At 38.7% G+C, this 18,665-nt stretch overlaps 1 protein-coding gene across 1 annotated transcript; it reads left to right on the top strand.

The window, feature by feature from the left end:
* Window positions 1-2,680: 2,680 nt before the first annotated feature.
* On the top strand, window positions 2,681-18,317 carry LOC127652583 (RUN domain-containing protein 3A-like). Its single transcript, XM_052138810.1, has 11 exons — window positions 2,681-2,824; window positions 12,805-12,920; window positions 14,329-14,462; window positions 14,761-14,846; window positions 14,944-15,033; window positions 15,147-15,227; window positions 15,469-15,634; window positions 15,948-16,105; window positions 16,190-16,303; window positions 16,649-16,749; window positions 17,318-18,317. Exons 1-11 carry the CDS (start codon window positions 2,745-2,747, stop codon window positions 17,458-17,460), a joined length of 1,269 nt encoding a protein of 422 aa, XP_051994770.1. The 5' UTR covers window positions 2,681-2,744; the 3' UTR covers window positions 17,461-18,317.
* Window positions 18,318-18,665: the final 348 nt, after the last annotated feature.

The raw sequence follows: 18,665 nt of genomic DNA, 5'->3' as shown, positions 1-18,665 counted from the left end.
CACCCATGATGCTGCCACCGTTTCATCGGTTGTCCTTCCTTGAACTACTTTTGGTAGGTACTGACCACTGCATACCAGGAACACCCCACAAGACCAGCCGTTTTTGACCCAAATCAGAGTTGCTCAGATCTTTACGGTTGCCTATTTTTCTTGCTTCCAACACATGAAATTCATGAACTGACGGTTCACTTGTTGCCTAATATATCCCACCGCTTGACAGATACCATTGTAACAAGATAATAAATGTCATTCACTTCACCTGGCAGTGGTTTTAATGGGGTGTGTGTGTGGGTGTCTGTGTGTGTGTGTGTGTGTGTGTGTGTGTGTGTGTGTAAGTGAACAGCCAAAGAGACATACATTGGCTAAATTTAGTTTCTGTTATCACTCAGGTCTAGACTCCACTAGATCAACAGAAGAGAAAATCAGATCAAACGGCGCCCTCTGATGGTCAAAGTTGGCTGTTGCTTTATAATATTGTGTATAATAACTATGACACATTCTAGAAAGTGTAAGTTTTTAATAACAGTACAAAGACTTTGTGATGTAACTGGGTTATAGAACTACCAATAGTTGGAACTGATGAAGGTATTATGAACTTTGAAGCGTTATCCGTTGAAGCATAGAGAGACATCCATGGATTTAAAAGAGAATCTTAGGGGATCTTATTATAAATCTCTAATAATATAATTATTAAGATTATTTTGCTGGCACAGTAAAAGACAAAAGTTTTAATAGGAAAGCAAACAAACAGAAAATATTAAACTGTCTATTTTAAACCAAACTCACATTTACCTGGTATTATTTTATGATTAATATAATGCATGTATTACATATAAAAAGTGGTTTTAACCATTTTTATTTAATTTTTATAATAAATAAAATGCATTACATTCTTGTGGCAGAAGAGTTAATCATTAGTAAGAAAATACAAAAAGTGGCTTTAGAGTACAATGTATTGTTTACTACCATATTATTGATCATAAGTCAATCATTGGCACACAGTTCACATCAATCCATTTCACAAGTGAATTTGTCAATCAGTTGGAGATTTATTATGAGGGCTTGTTTAAGGACCCGTCAATCTACACCTGCATCAGACATGCTTGTGTAGCATCTTGGGTGCGTTGCGTCATAAACATAAAATTTTTAGGTCACTGTGTCGTTAAATATTTTTTAATACTAAGAACACATCTTGAGATCTCCTAGTTCGAATTTGCGCTTCATCAAGTGTTTTGAATGCAAGAACATGTTTGTGTTGTGTTGCGTGTCTGCTGAATGGTTGTTTTCTTCACTGTATAAATTGCGTGTTACCACACAGCTGAAATTTCAATTACCACCCTCTGGAGTAAACAGGTGGTACTACAACCTTGCATTTCTCAGGAAACTTCCTTATTACAAACCGGGGGCATTGCGATTAATTGCATTTCTTTAACGTGTTATTTGTAATAAAATTATTTGCACTGAATTAACGCGTTAAATCAACAGCCCTAATATAAACTCAGCAAAAAAAAGAAACATCCCTTTTCAAGACACTGTATTTTAAAGATAATTTGTAAAAATCTAAATAACTTTGCAGATCTTCATTGTAAAGGGTTTAAACAAAGTTTTCCATGCTTGTTCATTACATTTACATTTATGCATTTGGCAGACGCTTTTATCCAAAGCGACTTACAGGGACAATCCCCCCGGAACAACCTGGAGTTAAGTGCTTTGCTCAAGGACACAATGGTGGTGGCTGTGGGGTTAGAAGCTGTGACTTTCTGATTAACAGCCCTGTGCTTTGTGGACAAAGTCTACAGTAACTCAGATAACAGCTCTGTATAATTGTGATGAGAACAATAGCATCTTAGAATGCTACTCAGAGAAGCGGATTGGTGCTGTTTTGGCGGCACGAGGGGGACCAACGCAGTATTAGGCTGGTGGTTTTAATAATGATATTTTTTAAATAATATACAATTCAAATTAATTTGTTGCCATGTCAAACTCAAATTCAGATTTTTTTATTATCTACATTTTAGAAAAATGTACTTTGACATGTTTAAAGCTTTTAATGTCTTGAATGATAATGCCTGTCAATGACTGTCTGTCAAAAGGGGCAAACGTTAAAAGTATAGTTCACCCAAAAAGGAAAATGATCTCATTTACTCACCCTCATGCCATTCCAGATGTGTATGACTTTCTTCTGCAGAACACATACGATGAGTTTTTAGAAGAACATATCAGCTCTGTAGGTCCATACAATGCAAGTGAATGGTGGCCAGAACTTTGAAGCTCCAAAAATCACATAAATGCAGCATAAAATCTGTTAAATCTGACTTTTGAAGGGATCTAACCGATTTGGTGAAAACTAAAACATAACTCATTTTTCACTTTTATGCAGCTTTTATGTGCTTATTGGTGCTTCAACATTTTGGACTCCTGGTCACCATTCACTTGCATTGCATGAACCTACAGAGCTGAGATATTCTTAAATAAATCGTCGTTTGTGTTCTGCTGAAGGAAGAAAGTCATACACATCTATGATGGCATAAGGGTGAGTTATGTGTGAACTATTCCTTTAAATTGTGACAGCACCACTTTGTGATCAATACATTAACTGTGTGCCAACCAACCCCTGTCCTAATGTGGGCATAAAGGAGGCAGCGTGGCGTGTGAGTAGCAGAAAGAGGGAGGGGTTTAAGACGCACCGGCAAACTAGATGCTCATGCGTCCATCGAATAAGGTAACGCTGCCTCAAGACCGCAATGGCTATGGGTCTAACGTCGAAAAAATCGTCTTCTAGAAACATCGGCGTGGAGCGCAAGAATCTCATCACAGTTTGCAGGTAGCGTTATTGAATGACGCATTAGAACAGCTCTGCATGCGCCATTTGAAATGACCAATTTTGACAGTCCGCTCTTAGGGGCCGTTCAGACCGAACGCGTAACTGCACTAACAAGCTCGACGCAGCGCAACGGATAGTACAAAACGCAGGTGTCTCGAGACGCATTTAAGAGGTTCTTTTTAAACGATGTCTAAAAAAACGTAACGACCAAAAACGTCAGTGTAGCGCGTGTTTACATACAAAGACAAATGAAAACGGCGCGTGTGAACATCAATAGCTTATATTAAGGATTTCCCAGTTATAGACGTCTCAAGTCTATCAGGATCTTATAGCCTCCTCAAAAATATAAAATTTTCGGATTTGAATGGATACAAGAGCCTTACATAGAGCGTAATTGGCACAAATTGTGTTTTTACCTTCAGGTGATCTCTTGGGATCTGCCTCCGATATGCCGGTATGTTGTGTTGTAAAACTGTGTCGCACTAGTTTTAGTCAAGGTAAGGATTTTATGTTATGCTATTAGTTTTACCTAGCAAACAGTTAGATTGGATAGAGCGTCTTTTCTCATCTAAACGTTAGCATAAAGGGTCAAAATTGAAGGAGAGTTCCCTCATATCATTCAGCGGAAGTACAGGAGTCCAGCATCCATGACGTCATTGCATCCTTCCGACCATTTTTCATGCTTTGGACACGACATGCTAAAACAAAGGCATAGAGCGTTTACAAACAGTGTGCATTGATTTTGTAAGGATAGGTCTGAAATTTGGCTGAATTTGTATCGTTCATCAGTCCCTTACAGCAGGACAACTAATTCATAGGACATAGGACCTATATAGCAATACATTATACTCTGTATCTGTCAAGAATAGAAACAATGTGTGCATGAATATTATTGATCATCCATTCACTATGGAATCAACTTTGATTCATTAAGCATGACTAAAATGAAGAAGTCACTGGTGTTCCTATAGCTCGGTTGATAAAAGTTTAAATAAAAGCATCTGCCTAATGCATGTAAATGGAAAGGTAAGTTTACTAAATAAATCTGTCATAATCAAACCTCCGTTTCAAGTAGTTCAAAAGAACTGCATTCATTTACAGGTGCTTTAAGAATTTATCAAATCACTTCGAAGTTAGGTATCCATATATATGAGTGTGCCACTCATTGTATACTTTCCATCATATACAGTTTTGTCCCAGCACACTGTGCAACGTGAGTTATGGCTGAACCATATGGGATGAACAGAATTTCATTGCATCGTTCAGTTCTTCAGGGGTGTGGGACTGCACCAGAGCTGTACTTTACCGGTCGGTTAGCACAGAACGTGGGTGTTGAATAATTGATGGTGTTAGGGGCGCCCCATGCATAGGTTGTGTACAGTTGCTGAATGGACAGAGAACACTGTCACTCCTGTTTGGACAGCAGCACCATTGTTTTGTCATCATGGACATGCTGTCAAAGAGATGATTGTGATGTGGCAAGCTGTTGTGACATCATCATCCCCATAATTTTGCCTCCAGTAAATAAGAACATGGCTTCTATTAAAGGGATCGTTCACCCAAATATTCTGTCATCATTTCACTCATGCTCATGTTGTTCCAAACATGTTTAACTTTCTTCAGTAGAACACAAAAGTAGTTAGCTTGAGACACTATTCACTTTCATTGTATGGAAAAAAGATGCAATGAAAGTGAATGATGACTGAGGCTAACATTTTGCCTTACATTACCATTACGTTTTCCAGAGAAGAAAGAAAGTCAAATTGGTTAAGGAACATGATAATGGGTAAATGATGACAGAATTTTCAATTGTGGGTGAATAACCCCTTTAAAGGGATAGTTCAATCAAAAATGAAAAATATCCCATCATTTACTCCCTCATGCCATCCAAGATCTGTATGAATTTCTTTCATCTGATGAACACAAATGAAGATTTTTTTTTAGAAGAATATCTCCACTCTGTATGTCCATACAATGCATTTGAATGGTGACCAGACCTAAGTGAAAGTAAAAGTGGAGATTTATGAAAAAAGGGCTTAAATATTGATCTGTTTCTCACCCACACCTATCATATCACTTCTGAAGATTTGGATGAAATCACTGGAGTCTTATAGATTACTTTTATGTGTCCTTTATGTGAATTTTGGAGCTTCAAATGTCTGTTAACCATTCACTTGCATTGTATGGACCTACAGTGCTGATATATTGTTCTGAAAATCTGCATTTGCGTTCTGCAATAATTCCAGGAAACATTAAACAAAAAGTAAATTTGCCCTATAATATTCAGACTTCTGGATGGAGAATAAGAAGAAAATAGAAGTTCAGTAATATCAGCACATATTTATTAAGCATACAGCACCATGGTCAAAACCAAATCTCCAAGGTTCTACCATCTGAATGGCATAATGTAGAAACTTTTACACGTATAACACATACTATGCTAATGCAGTGTGGTAAAAAGTGAACGAGAAAGAATGACAAAAATGGACTTCAGACATCACAGATTATTATTAACACAAAGACGCTTTTGTTGAAAAGGTCAAGGGCCTTTTTTCTGCGACCCACATCCCTTGTTTGGCCATGCCAGAGCTGTTGAAACAATTACAGACAAGTTACACAGGACAAAGAACTTGACAATTACAAAATAAAAAATTCTAACTGGAATCTTAATTAATGGATGCTAGCAAAGAAATCTCAAACAAAGCATAATTAAACTGGATCGTAATCATAGATATTAGCTCAGATTACATTGTGCTCTTTAGGACACGTAGAGTCATATAGATCAAACCTCCCATGTCTCTGTCACGTGTTTGTAGTTCTCTGGTATGTTGAGATCAGGAGACCTTTACATATTATTTCCTTCACTCTCAATCACCAAAAACCCACATCCCCATTGTCATGTTTCTCAGTCCATATTGAGATGCCGAGTTATGAACATTGTTCCACTTTCCCAGTTGAGGAATGCTACTGCGGCATCATGCTAGCTGCTAGTATTAGTGACCAAATGAAGAAAAACAATCACTTAATCACCAATGCAATGTTGCACTTCTGATTAGTCAAAGACATGTTTGAATTCAGCCCCTAAGTCACAATGTGGTCTTGAAGTTTGATGATCTAAGCCCACAGAGTTCTTTGAGGTGGTTCGGATCTTAGCATAAGACTGAGCAAATGTCCTCAATATTTTTATCTCAAGCATCTTTACTGAAACTGAGAGTTGACTTTTGTGGAGAAGGGTTTTGACCAAAAGAAACTGGATTAGTTTCACATTATAAGCTATCCCATAATAACCCCACCATTTCTTATCTCAAAGCTGGGTTCATTCTGTGCTAAGATAGAACGCATTAGTGATGTTGCATTTCTATTGCCTCGTTTACAATGGTTACACATGTACAGTCGAGATCACGGACATAATATATATACACAGACAGTCACACAGTTTGCACGAACATAACTCAATTTCAGTTTTCGACTTTTTCATTTTTAAACTTAGACTAAACAAATGTCAGTTAGGGAGGGACTAAATATCACAACATTTTCATTATAAGAGTACTCAACAGACTTGTTTGTTGGTAGGTCTTCTGTAATCATGGTGTTATTCTCAGTTGTTCTCTTGCTTTTGTAGCTGATCTGGTAAACATGGTGCTAACAACGGCAAGGTCATGGGTTTAATTCCCAGGGAACACACATACTGATAAATGTGTTGTTTTCATCTCCAAGGCAAGAGCGTACTTCAGTGAGAAACAGTAATGTAGATCAATAACAGTGTGGCAATAACATCACTGAGAGGGCAAGTTTAAGGGGTTTGGAACATAACGAAGCGTAAAATAGGTCATGTTGACTGCCTCTTCAGTCAAAGTCGAGAGGTAAGTGTTCCAGCGGTCAATGAAAGGCTCATGTTGAAGTTCCCATGTTTTGACTTGCCAGTTTTGCTCATCTCATTGAGAAAGTCCTCCAGACAGCTGAAGCTAGCACTGTAAATGTGTGGTTCCAATGATTCAAGAATTCTGCAAGGATGAGCATTTCAATTCAGTGAAATCAGTTGAATCAACAGCTTTTGTTTTGTGTATGACTTTTTGATATAAAAGAATATACAGTGAAATAATGAAATTACATAAACATATAAACATATTACATACTTTTTCTAAGAAAAAAAAAAAGAATAGCAGTTGTTGATGTCTTCATCCACTTGAGAACCAGGAGAAAAGCAAATAATTGTAAATAGCTACCTTGGTAATTCTTTGAAGGTTTTTAACAGCAGCATTTTAAACGTAATAAGCAAAATATTAGTGTAAGTATATTAGATGCAATGGACCTTTTACTAAATCTTGTCCCTGTTTTTTTTTTTTTCCTTAAAAGCTTTTCAGATCAAGGTTATGATAGGTTTTTAAAAAGGAGGGAATTGGGTTTCAGTTATTTTCTTATTTTCTTAGTAACTTCAGGTCATTCTTCATTCTTGAGATGGATCTCTTTGACCATCTGATTTCTTAGAAACATTTCAAAGACTTTTATTTTACCCAACATGTCTTGGCGCCAACTCAGTTGTGTCTGACTTCCATAATTATCTTCAAATTCTATCATAGATCTGAGATGATCCAACTGAGAGGACTTGCATTGAATTTCACAGAGGGTTCCTCCTTCCTCAGCCATCCCCAACACTTTTTATCACTTACTTAGCTTCTCAGTCAACATATACCTAATCCATTTAACAATCCTACCTTAATGTATTCATGTGGACAATTATTTAAATTGTACATTGCAAGCAACAAAAAGGCAAAATGTTACCAGTTCTATTAACCAATATAACAAAATATTAGAAGTGATGCCATTTAGGTTGACATGAATTTCAGAAAGGCTTGGATTTCCAATCTGCAGTCAGTCTGGGGATGTTTTTTGCCAAACGACTGCTTGCGTGAATGGGTGGGAAAGCTTATCCAGACTTAGGAGATTCTGCTTGTTCTGCCTACAAGAAGGCGAGGGAAAGATGCATATTAGAAAGTTCAAAATAGAGAGTGGAAGGAAGATTGTTTAAGCTAGGGAAAGGAGAGCCAGGATAAGTCAATGTGAGAGATTGATGGAGAGGGCATTGGAGAGAACGACTAGGTCATAAGAAGAAAGATGAGAAGGGGTAACAAAGAAAGTCTAGACTTAGAATCATTAGTTTGTAAGTTTTAAATACTGAAAACAATTCAAAACAAAATTCAAGGTTACTCAGAGAGGTCACGGAGAGTAGGCAAAGTGTGTCTGAATGTGCATTGAAAAAGTCCAAAGATCTTAAGAGTGATTGGTATGAAGTAATATGTACAGAAGGGTTTGGCTTTATGGATTGTTTCCAAAGTGGGCGAGACCAGGGACACAAAAGCCATTTGTTAAGTGTTTGCACATTTGTTTTTCAGTGTCAAATCGTACCAAGTCTTGCTGCTACATTCCTCTATTAGCATTTTTAGGCATGCCTTCGCCCTGTTGGCACTCAGAAACTTGCTTTATTTTAGCATGAGAGGATCTTCAACTTTAAGTATTGAATACATTTACATTTACTCATTCTAAATGTCAAACATTGCCATATTCTTGTTTCATGGACTGTCATGGTGTGCAGTCAAATATACATATTTTTCTATTTATTACAATTAGAATGGTGATGGGCGTGGTCCTCCATGCACAGGACAAGGTAGCATTACTCTTAGGGTGTGGGATTGCCCTTGAGGAAAACGCCTCTTGGTCAGCCTTAGAGCCATGGAGAAAATCAAGACTCAAGAATGTTTATGATGTTCAACTTCAAAGCATACAAGTCTAACTGAGTTTTTGTTGTTATAATAACACCAGGGATAAAACCCTAGACTTTGCTTGTTGCAAAAGTGATATCTCTGAAGTTTCAGAGTGTAGACTGTTGAAAATTCCAAATGATAAATCATTGATACAGCCACAATCAAACAAGTACATAGGTAATTCTATCATTACTACAAATTGTACATAGACCAAAGTCAGAAAGCCAGACTTGACTACACAGTGAAAGAGGGGGCAAAACCAGCAACCTCTGGAACTACATTAGCTGATTTATTAGTTACTAACCTTTATCCAGGACATATTCCAGAGCCAAGACATTTTTGGACAAAAAAATATCAAAATTATCACTGTGTAGTTGGATGATGCAGTACATAATCTCCATAGAAGGTATGCTTTGATGATAGCGTTTCATCCTCAGCTGTTGGTGATATTTGTCTATGTTTGTTTTCTTTATGCTCAGCTTGTTGAAACTTTGCACCCCCTCCCCCCACCCCACCCCACCCCTCCCTGCTCCTTCCCCACAGAAACCTGTCCCAAAGATTCTGCTTTACTCTCTGTTAAAGAGTCTTCCTCTTGGGCAAAAATGCCTTTCGGAAGGATGTAGACTTGGTGCCTCGGCTGAAGGAGGCACCACCCATGGAGATCTTCGTCTTTCCACTGGTGATGGTGGACGAGCCCAGGGATGTTGTGTTCTTCCCACGGGAGATCGAGGAGTTTCCCATCAAGATCTTTGTCTTGTCTCTCTTGATAGATGTGTTTCCCAGGTTGAGGGCCGTCTTACCCTCTGTAATGCTGGTGTTACCCATGGTGGAACCAAAAGTTGTGGAGAAGATCCTGGAGGTCTCCTCCAGCTAGTCTAGAAGACCTGGTGCACGTTCAGGGTTAACTTTTCTCTACTCTCTCTCCTTTGGAAGTTCTTGTTCTCCTGGTTCTACAGGATGAGGTTTTGATGGCTCATCGTATGTCCTGCCAGCCACACATACCAGCGCACACAGATAGTGCCTGTCTAAGTGTGACAGTCCAAACGGCTAGTGTCGGGATGGGACAAGAATGCTAAGTGTGGTGAGAGCAACCCCCATGCAGCAGCATAAAACCCTTGTTGAACAGTGTAACTTGGTCTCCATAAGGCCACATACCTCCCCTGTGTGCCGTGAATGGACAGAGGCTGCCGTAGGAGGCCTTAGTTCTATCTGGGGGCAGAGGGGACAGTAGACTGCATTGTCCCATCGCTAAAGCGAGGCCGTGGAACACACTGAAGAACACATTGTTGAGCGACACAATCGGTGGTGACATCACTTAGGTCCGTGGCATTGTGCATCCCTAGAACTGATCTCAAGTGTCTTGAGTTATACTGTACATGGCTGCTGGAAAAGGTGTAATGTTGACTGAACCCAAGACTAACTGCTGAGACTCATGGGTGTGGTCTATTTGTATACATTTTGTTGACTCTAGTGTGGATGAGAGGCGTAAATGTAGCAGAATGTAAACATATTGGGGGTATTTACACTTGGTCACTTCATTTGTTTTTACTGATCAGACAGCTATCCGATCATGAAAAGACAGGTTTGAGACCTTCGGAGGTGGTATGAGATGCATTCCAGATAAATCTTGTTAAGTGTAATGTATCTGGCTGTTCAAGTTACATATGTAAAATTTACTCCGCCCAAAGAGCGATACGTCAGCATTGGAAAAATGCGAAACATTTAACAGCTGCTATACCGAACATTTGCTTTTGGCTCGCATTGCACAATAAATAATAGCAAATTAAGAATTGGATGCATGTTGTAGGAGAGACAGAAGTTTTTTCTTCATTTATTTGATGCAGATGGCTGACAAAACTAAAACTAAACACTGACCATAAGCGCATGCTGCCTGCCATTAGCATAAATCACAGAATTTTCATATAGTCCTGGAATTGAAGAAATTAGTAATATCTATTTGGCAGAGCCATATTAATGTGGCCAAGTGTAAATGAAATGTGCTTATTCAATCGAAAAGCAATACAATCATTAAAAATGCATGAAGTGACCAAGTGTAAATACCCCCTTAGTGTTGATGTTTTGTGTAGAATTGTGTTCTGTTGTCAATTGTGAAAATGAGAACATTTGTGGAATATATTTGTATTTTAAATTATTGAGATGCTTGCTTAATGTGTTCAGCAAGAAATAAAACATATTTCATCATTGTTTTTAAAGCAATATGCCTTCGAAATAACACAAAGAATGTTTTAACTATTTCAACTATGTCCATTTATTAACATTTATGATATGTGTTTTTGTATTGGTTAATTTATGCAACATTGACATAAGATTAAGAGAGCATAAATGAGCAATCAACATTTTTATTCTAAGGCTATGGAGGAAGTTGTGACTTTCTTATGACTTTGTTAGTATTGCTTGTTTTTAACTTAACTCAAACTGAATTCTCCTTGCAAAATCCATTCTCATAATCTTGACCTTTTTCCGACTAATACCCTTCTGCATACAACAGCTGTTCCAGTTGTGGCTACAGGTCATGCCACACACACCCTCGCACACATGCATGCGTACTCTCTACATGGTCATTAAATTAAAACCAGATTCGGTGATTTCGATACATCTCTTAAACGCATCAATCACATAAAATCAGATTCTCTGTTTTTTTCTATTTCTACAACAAAGGTTTGAATGGCATCCTCAGTTCCAACCTAATTTATGGTACACTTACACTTCATTATGCCTCTAGAATGCATTTTCTGTTATTCTAGAGCAAACTGGCAAACACTTGCATCTCACAAGACAACAAACCTGCTTGAACACTCTACTACAAAGTCAATCTTTTTGTAAATACTGTTTGTGGTTATGTTTGTGTCTTTATGTCACAGATGAAAATCCCAATAGAGATTCCATTGAGATTCCCTGCCTCTTTTGAGGGAAGTCTTAACTACAGTCACAGATTTCTCTCCTTGACTTAAAGTGGCCTTGCTCAAAGAACTAGTGGTCTCCCCATGAGTGATTGTAGTTGTACCCACCACAAATGCAGTCTTGCCCTTCCTCAGTTTCGTCTTGCTCCTTGAAACAGCAGTCTTCCCCCATGAGATGGCCTTCTGGCATTTCATCAGTCTGATTTTGCCCTTTGTAAAGCAGGTCTTTCTCAATAAAAGAAATGCCTTCCTGTTTGAGTCCTCCTCTGGCTGAATATCTGTTGTATCGTCCTTTTCGTTGGTCTTTTTTGATCTTGAAATCCCAATGTTAGCGTTTGTAGTTCTCCTTTCCATCTACTTGGTCCGGCGCTTTGGCATGAGGGCCTTGCGGAATGAGGTTGTAGTTTTGCCTCTGCTGAAGCTGGCTGTGCCCAGGGAGATGGTGGTCTTGCCTCTGGTGATGGTGGACTCACCCATAGAAGTGGTGGTGACCCCGCGGGTAATGGAGGACTTGCCCATGGTGATGGAAGTCGTGCCCCGAGCTATTGAAGAGCCGCCCACGGACAGGGCAGTCTTCCCTTCCGTAAAACTGGTATTTCCCATGAAGGCATGTAGGGCGTCAGGTCTTTGGGACTCTCAGTTCTCCCCTTGTTTCCTCTCCCCTTTGTGTGGGCTTCACATGCCAGACCCTTGCAGGTTTGACTGCGCTAGGATGTTTGCGGGTCATGGAAATTGTACACAAATTCGGAACAGCCCTAAATAGATCACACCACCATTTGAGTGAGTGGGTGGGGGGAGAAAATGAGTGAGTGTCAGGATATGGGGGAGATTTGCTCACTATACTGTTGCTCTTATAAAAAAAAAAAAACTGGTGCAGAGGTTGGAATGGAACCCAGGCGAGAGGACAAAGGTCGCTACACCGACGAGTAGCACTGCATTGTTGGCTGGGGCACAAGGACTCCAATTGTGATTGCAGGAATGGTAACGTGAATATGGCATCAAAAGGCCATTGTTTTGCACACAGGACAATTGGGATTGACCTCAGCAGTCCGCTGTGGCACTGCTCCCAAAAACCCCTGTCTTTACATCAGAATGGCAGCGTTGAGCTGGGCCTACACTGATGCAAGTGTCTATGTAATAATGTTCATAATGTAAGCAAATAGTGGTGTACAAGTTACTGCATGGTTTCCAATGGCTTTGAATCGAAACTAGGTTAGAATTGGTTGTGTATCATTATTTAACAGAATTTTTACTTTCTGTTTTTCACTTTGTTGCTCTTTCTGTCTTTCTTTCTAAGATTTTCTGTGAAGACTTTGTTGGAAAAGTACACTGCGGAGCCCATTGATGACTCGTCAGAGGAGTTTATAAACTTTGCTGCAATTTTGGAGCACATCCTCAGTCATCGTTTTAAAGGTAGAACACACATTCCATTCACTCGTACACAGATGAACACAGTACCCCTTTAGAGGACAGCGTGGGGAATATTTTTTCTGAAATAGTTTTGCATGCCCACACAATAGTTTGCAATCCCTCGCTGAGCACTTTATAAAATAAGTGTTATTATTTAACACTGTGGTCCTAATAAAGTTCCCGACGTGATCTTCTGCTGTTGTAGCCCATCTGCCTCAAGGTTCAATGTGTTAATTCTGAGATGCTATTCTGCTAAGTACAATTGTACAGAGTGGTTATCTGAGTTCCCATAGCCTTTTCTTCAGCTCAATCCAGTCTGGCCATTCTCTGTTGATCTCTCTCATCAACAAGGCATTTCCATCCAAAGAACTAGCGCTCACTGGATGTTTTTTTACATTTGTGCATGAAAATCTCAGGAGATCTGCAGTTACAGAAATCCTCAAACCAGCCCATCTGGCACCAACAATCATGCCACATTCAAAATCACTGAGATCACATTTGTTTCCATTCTGATGGCTGATGTGAACATTAACTGAAGCTACTGACCCATATCTGAATAATTTTATTTATTGCACTGCTGCCATATGATTGGCTGATTAGATACTCACACGAATAAGTAGGTTCCTAATAAAGTGAGTGTAGATACAGTATAGTGTATTAAACCATACCCCCAAAAAAAAAACATGGTTATTTAACTTACTTTTTATATTTACAGCAATATTACTATAGTATAATCATGTTTACTACAATATTAGGCTACCATGGAAAAATTATTTCCACCAAAAACTATGGTAACTACAGTCTACAATATTACTATAGTAAAACCATAGTTAAACTGTGGTACTTGTAAAACCAGTTTTATTACCATAGTTTTTGTTTTCCTGTATTATAACTATGCTTTCACTACATATATTATGATTTAAATATGCTTACTGTAGTAAAACCTGTGAGCGAAAGCAAAACATTTTGCGAGACTAATGCGAGGGCACGCAAAGCTTATTGTGAAGGAACGCAAACTACTGTGAGGGAATGCAAAACTTATTTTGATAGTACGCAAATCTATTTCAGAAAAAGAATCCCAACCTGTCCTCTAAGGGACTCAGTCAATTTCTCCTTCCTGGAAAAAAAATTATCTTTAACCAGCCTTAGGTGGTTAGCTAGTCTCCAAGCCTGGCGTAGCTGCTTGGAGGTTCGGCTGGTCTGGTTTTCTGGCATTTCAACTGGACAGACTGGCCGACCAGCGAAATCAGCTAGATACCTGGCTGAAAGACCAGCTAAACCAACATTTTTATTTATTTTTTCAGCAGGGATTTAAATTTGAAATGTATATTATTTTTATTTTTTTCTCTCAATGCCCAGTGTTTATAGACACAATGTATTGTGTGGTGATTTTTGTTGTTGTTTTTTTCAGGTCCAGGTGGTTGGTTCAGTTCAGATGGCCAGAGGAGTTTTTGGGATTATATTCGTTTGGCCTGCAGTAAAGTCCACAACAACTGCATCAGTAGCATTGAGAGCATAGAGAACATTAGCACATCACGTGCAAAGGCAAGACACTTTCAGCCTTTCTGTCTCTTACTCAATCACTCAAGTTTTTCATTCTGTTCATATTTCTTATCTCTTGCCTAGACTGTTGTCAAATGAGTGCACTTTCACTTTCTTCACTCTTGTTGCCCTGCTGAACAAAATATCAACCTGCCGAATATGTTTTGTTGGTCTTAGCTGGTTAAGCTGTTGTAGCTGTTTTTTTCTTTTCTGCAGGGTGCTTTCTGTTGTATGTAGTCCTTTTTTATCTCTTTTTATTCTCTGTTTTTTAACTGTTCATTTTCTCTTTGTCCATCTACAGGGACGAGCCTGGATTCGTGTGGCTTTGATGGAGAAGCGTCTGTCTGAATATGTAGCCACAGCATTAAGAGATACTCGAATCACAAGGTCCCAACTCTGCAGAGTATTTCTAATGTGTCTTAGAGTTGGTGTTATCATTTAAATGTATTTTATTGGATTTGTGTCATGTATATTTGCACTGCAGGAGATTTTATGATGATGGTGCTATAATGCTAAGGGAGGAAGCTACCGTTCTGACTGGGATGCTAATTGGACTCAGTGCTATTGACTTCAGGTTAAAACATATCTTTACTTAATACTCATTGAAAGATATAGCAATTTGGTTGGAAATCTGGAAAGTTTGCCATTAACCCTCATATTGTCTCTGTCACTCTTTTCCACCATTAGTTTCTGTCTGAAAGGAGAGGTTTTGGATGGAAAGACACTTGCGGTGATTGACTACACACCTTATCTGAAGTTCACCCAGAGGTGAGAGGTTCTGATATTGAGCAGAGGATCTTTATTGACTGATCCTTTTAAATATTATTCTAGACAGTTTCTTATGATGAATTATACATTTCTATACAAAGTATTGTTGTAACATGTTCTGTAACAGTGCAGCAAGTTGGTGCTAGATGTTATGATGTAGATTTTGCAGTAGGAACCAAGCCACATTATTGCGACTACATCACATACTTATGAACTTTTATCTGCTATTGATCCTGTGCAGTTACGACTACCTGAGTGATGAGGATGACCGCCACAGTGTGGACAGCAGTGCCAGTGATGAGAGTGTACCTGAGCACCCTTACATTCCTCTGATCACAGACGAAGAGAACTGGAGCAACAAGTGCCGAAAGATGGAGCAAAGGTTCAAGATCGTCTATGCACAAAAGGTTACAATTGGGAGTTTTTGACTTACAGGCTTTGGGGCATTTGATTGACTCTGTTATGTTGAAAAGACCAACATATTGCTGCTGGTGACCCCACCAGTCTTCTTAACTAGCTTTACCAGAAAGTAAACCAGCATGCTTATTCTAGTGAAGCTTGTTGACACTAATGTTTTGGTGGTTAAGAGCATGGCTCTAAACTATAATGTAAATTCATGCTTTCATAGATATTTAAATTTGTAACATCTGATTTGGATGCAGAAATAGTGCATTAATATTCTGATGTACAGGTATGTACTGTATGTGTAATTGTTTTCAGGGTTATTTAGAGGAATTAGTGCGCTTGAGGGAGTCCCAGCTGAAAAATGTAGAAACTGAGAACAAGAGGCTAGATGCTAAACTAGAGGAACTGCGGATCCAGAGCCAACAAGAAAAGCAAGAGCTGGAGTCCATCATACTGGAGCTACAAGCACAACTGTACACACACACACACAATACATAACACATTATATTTGCACAAACAAGAATTCTCTAATGGCTTTATTCTGGTTTGTTTTGTAGCACTGGTATCATTCCTTGTGAGTCCTCTCATTTGATAAAATGTCTTTCCATTCCGCTCATCAACCAATGGACACAAGGCGCCAATAACCAAGGAAATGTAAAGGTGTTTCGTCGGTAAGTGGGTGTGAAACAGTTGTGAGATGCGCCTTAACCCTTAGTATTACATTCCGGCAGAGAGACCTTTAAAAGCAATCTGACTTTTTCCGAAGCAATACAACAATTCTTGCATGGTGGGAATAAAACTGGCAAAACTCCCACATTGAAGGAGGGACCCAAGCCATATCTAGGGACCAGAATATCAGCAACCACGTCTAGCAACCTCCCAGCAACCACTCGCTATGGTGTTCCTAGCCACCCCACTTTAGTATTGTGCTGATGTGTACACATTATCGTGATTAACCTAGAAAATTGAAAAATGTAGTCATAAATTTAACTTTTTGTACATTTGTGTGTGTACAGGAGAAGTTTTCACAGTTTGGACCTCTCGGCTGATGCAAGTTTGATCTCTGACTCTCAGAAGGACGACGGCAATCAGAATGGAGACACAGCGTGGTCAGCAGGTAAAAACACAGATTGACACATATGACAAGCATGTCTGGGTAAGCGTGTGGCCATTTCAGTTGCATCATACTGCTAATTGTTTTTTTTGTTGTGTTTTATTTTGTGTGTGTGTGTGTTGTTTTTTTGTGTGTGTTTTTATGGTTTTGTGTTGGGTTTTGGTTTTTTATGTGTGTGGCTTTTTTGTGTTTTTTTTTTGTTTTGTGTGTGTGTGTGTGTGTGTATGGTGTTTTTTTGTGTGTGTGTGTGTGTGTGTGTTTTGTTTTGTTGTGGTTTTGTTTTGTGTGTGTGTGTGTGTGGTGGTTTTGTGTTTTGTGTGTATTTTTATGGTGTTGTGTTTTTTTTTGTGTGTGTGTTTTTTTGTGTTCTTGTTTTGTTGTGGTTTTGTTTGTGTGTGTGTGTGTGTATGGTGGTTTTGTGTTGTTGTTTTTTGTGTGTGTGTTTTTGTTTTGTTGTGGTTTTGTTTTGTGTGTGTGTGGTGGTTTGTTGTTTTTGTGTTGTTTTTTTGTATGTGTTTTTTTGTTGTTGTATTGTGTTTTGTGGTTATGTGTTTTGTTTTGTTTTCCCCAGATAAAGACAACACTCCATCGATGCTGGGTCTATGTGGTTCTTTGGCATCTCTACCCAGCTGTAAGTCTCTGGCAAGTCTCAAATCCAGTGAGTATTTGGTCAACATCAGCACAGAGCCAAGTCCTGCTCTCTCTCCCAGCTAGGGGGCACCAGAATCCAACCAACAAGACATTTCCCAGCCCCAGCTTTACTTTTCTTTAGGTGACGACACACCCACCCTGCTAACATCTCCCAATTTCCCTATAGTGATCTGAAACAAAGCATTTTTACAATGAGGATTATTAATATTACCCCATAGAGGTATCTATTTCTGAGTTTTTTCACTACAAGAAATATTACTGTATGTGAATTTGGAATTGGTGAAGTGTAAGATGCAGTCTTGAAATGAATGACAACCACCCTCAGCACTCCCTTAATTTTCCATCCTTATTTAGCAACATAATTTTCACTCTTGTCTTCCTCCACCCTTTAAGTAAAGTCTTCATCAGCATGTTAGAGTCTTTGTAACATTCCCTGACCTCAAGACAGTATCAGTTAGGCTTGTATATCCTGGGATTCCCAGCACAAAAGGCACATAACAGATCAAAGTGCATTGCCTTCTTCCTATGCTTATTAACTTAAACGTGTAGTTCAGCCAAAAAGGAAAATTCTGCCATTATTAATGGATATTCCAGCAGAAAATATCAGAATAATGAGAGTGAGACCAAGGGAGGGAGGGGACTGAAGCTGCTGCTTGTATCTGCATGTGAAGCTTTATTAAGGCTGTAAATGCCTCCACTGACTACATATACTTGCTCTAATGACAGTAATAGGATGTGAGTGCAAGTATGTCAACTGTTGTCAGCTAAACTGAAAACTTTTTTTGTCTTATTTATCTTACTGGTGTCACTTTATTTCTTGTGTTTCTTACGTTTATGTATACATGATTGTCTATTTTGTTATGCAGTAGCAGTGCTCTGCTGTTTAGTCATTTGAATTGTAATAAACTATTATTTTGTTATCCCAACTCAGTTTGTTTGACTATTTCAAACCACATAAATCTTGCATTACTTTTCCATAATGCTTAAGTGCAAAGAGTGGACACTGACATCTTGTGGATATTTCCATGTTATGATTTTACCATGCAGGAAAAGATGGCTATTTCCGGAATGGAAATACTACTTACTCAATGTGCAGTATACACTAGTTAAAAGAAAAGTATTTAAAACAGTTGGCATTATTCCTTGATAAAGTTTGTAAACAGTAATATGCCTCACTGTTGTAACATGTCCTAATCACATTGCATGTGAGTGGCATCCAGTTATCCTTGTGGGACAATTTTGTATTTTTAGTTTAAAACAAAATGTCA

Source organism: Xyrauchen texanus, chromosome 12, assembly GCF_025860055.1.
Source record: "Xyrauchen texanus isolate HMW12.3.18 chromosome 12, RBS_HiC_50CHRs, whole genome shotgun sequence".
Lineage (NCBI taxonomy): Eukaryota > Metazoa > Chordata > Actinopteri > Cypriniformes > Catostomidae > Xyrauchen > Xyrauchen texanus.
Note: the sequence above shows the minus strand (reverse complement) of the source record. Positions and strands in the feature narration are given on the sequence as shown.

Coding starts and splice junctions, on each gene's coding strand:
- LOC127652583 (XM_052138810.1), top strand. CDS start 2,745: ATGGCTATGGGTCTAACGTCGAAAAAATCGTCTTCTAGAAACATCGGC. Junction 12,921..14,328: donor CCTCAGTCATCGTTTTAAAG/GTAGAACACACA, acceptor TGTTTTTTTCAG/GTCCAGGTGGTTGGTTCAGT. Junction 14,847..14,943: donor AGAGATACTCGAATCACAAG/GTCCCAACTCTG, acceptor TTTGCACTGCAG/GAGATTTTATGATGATGGTG.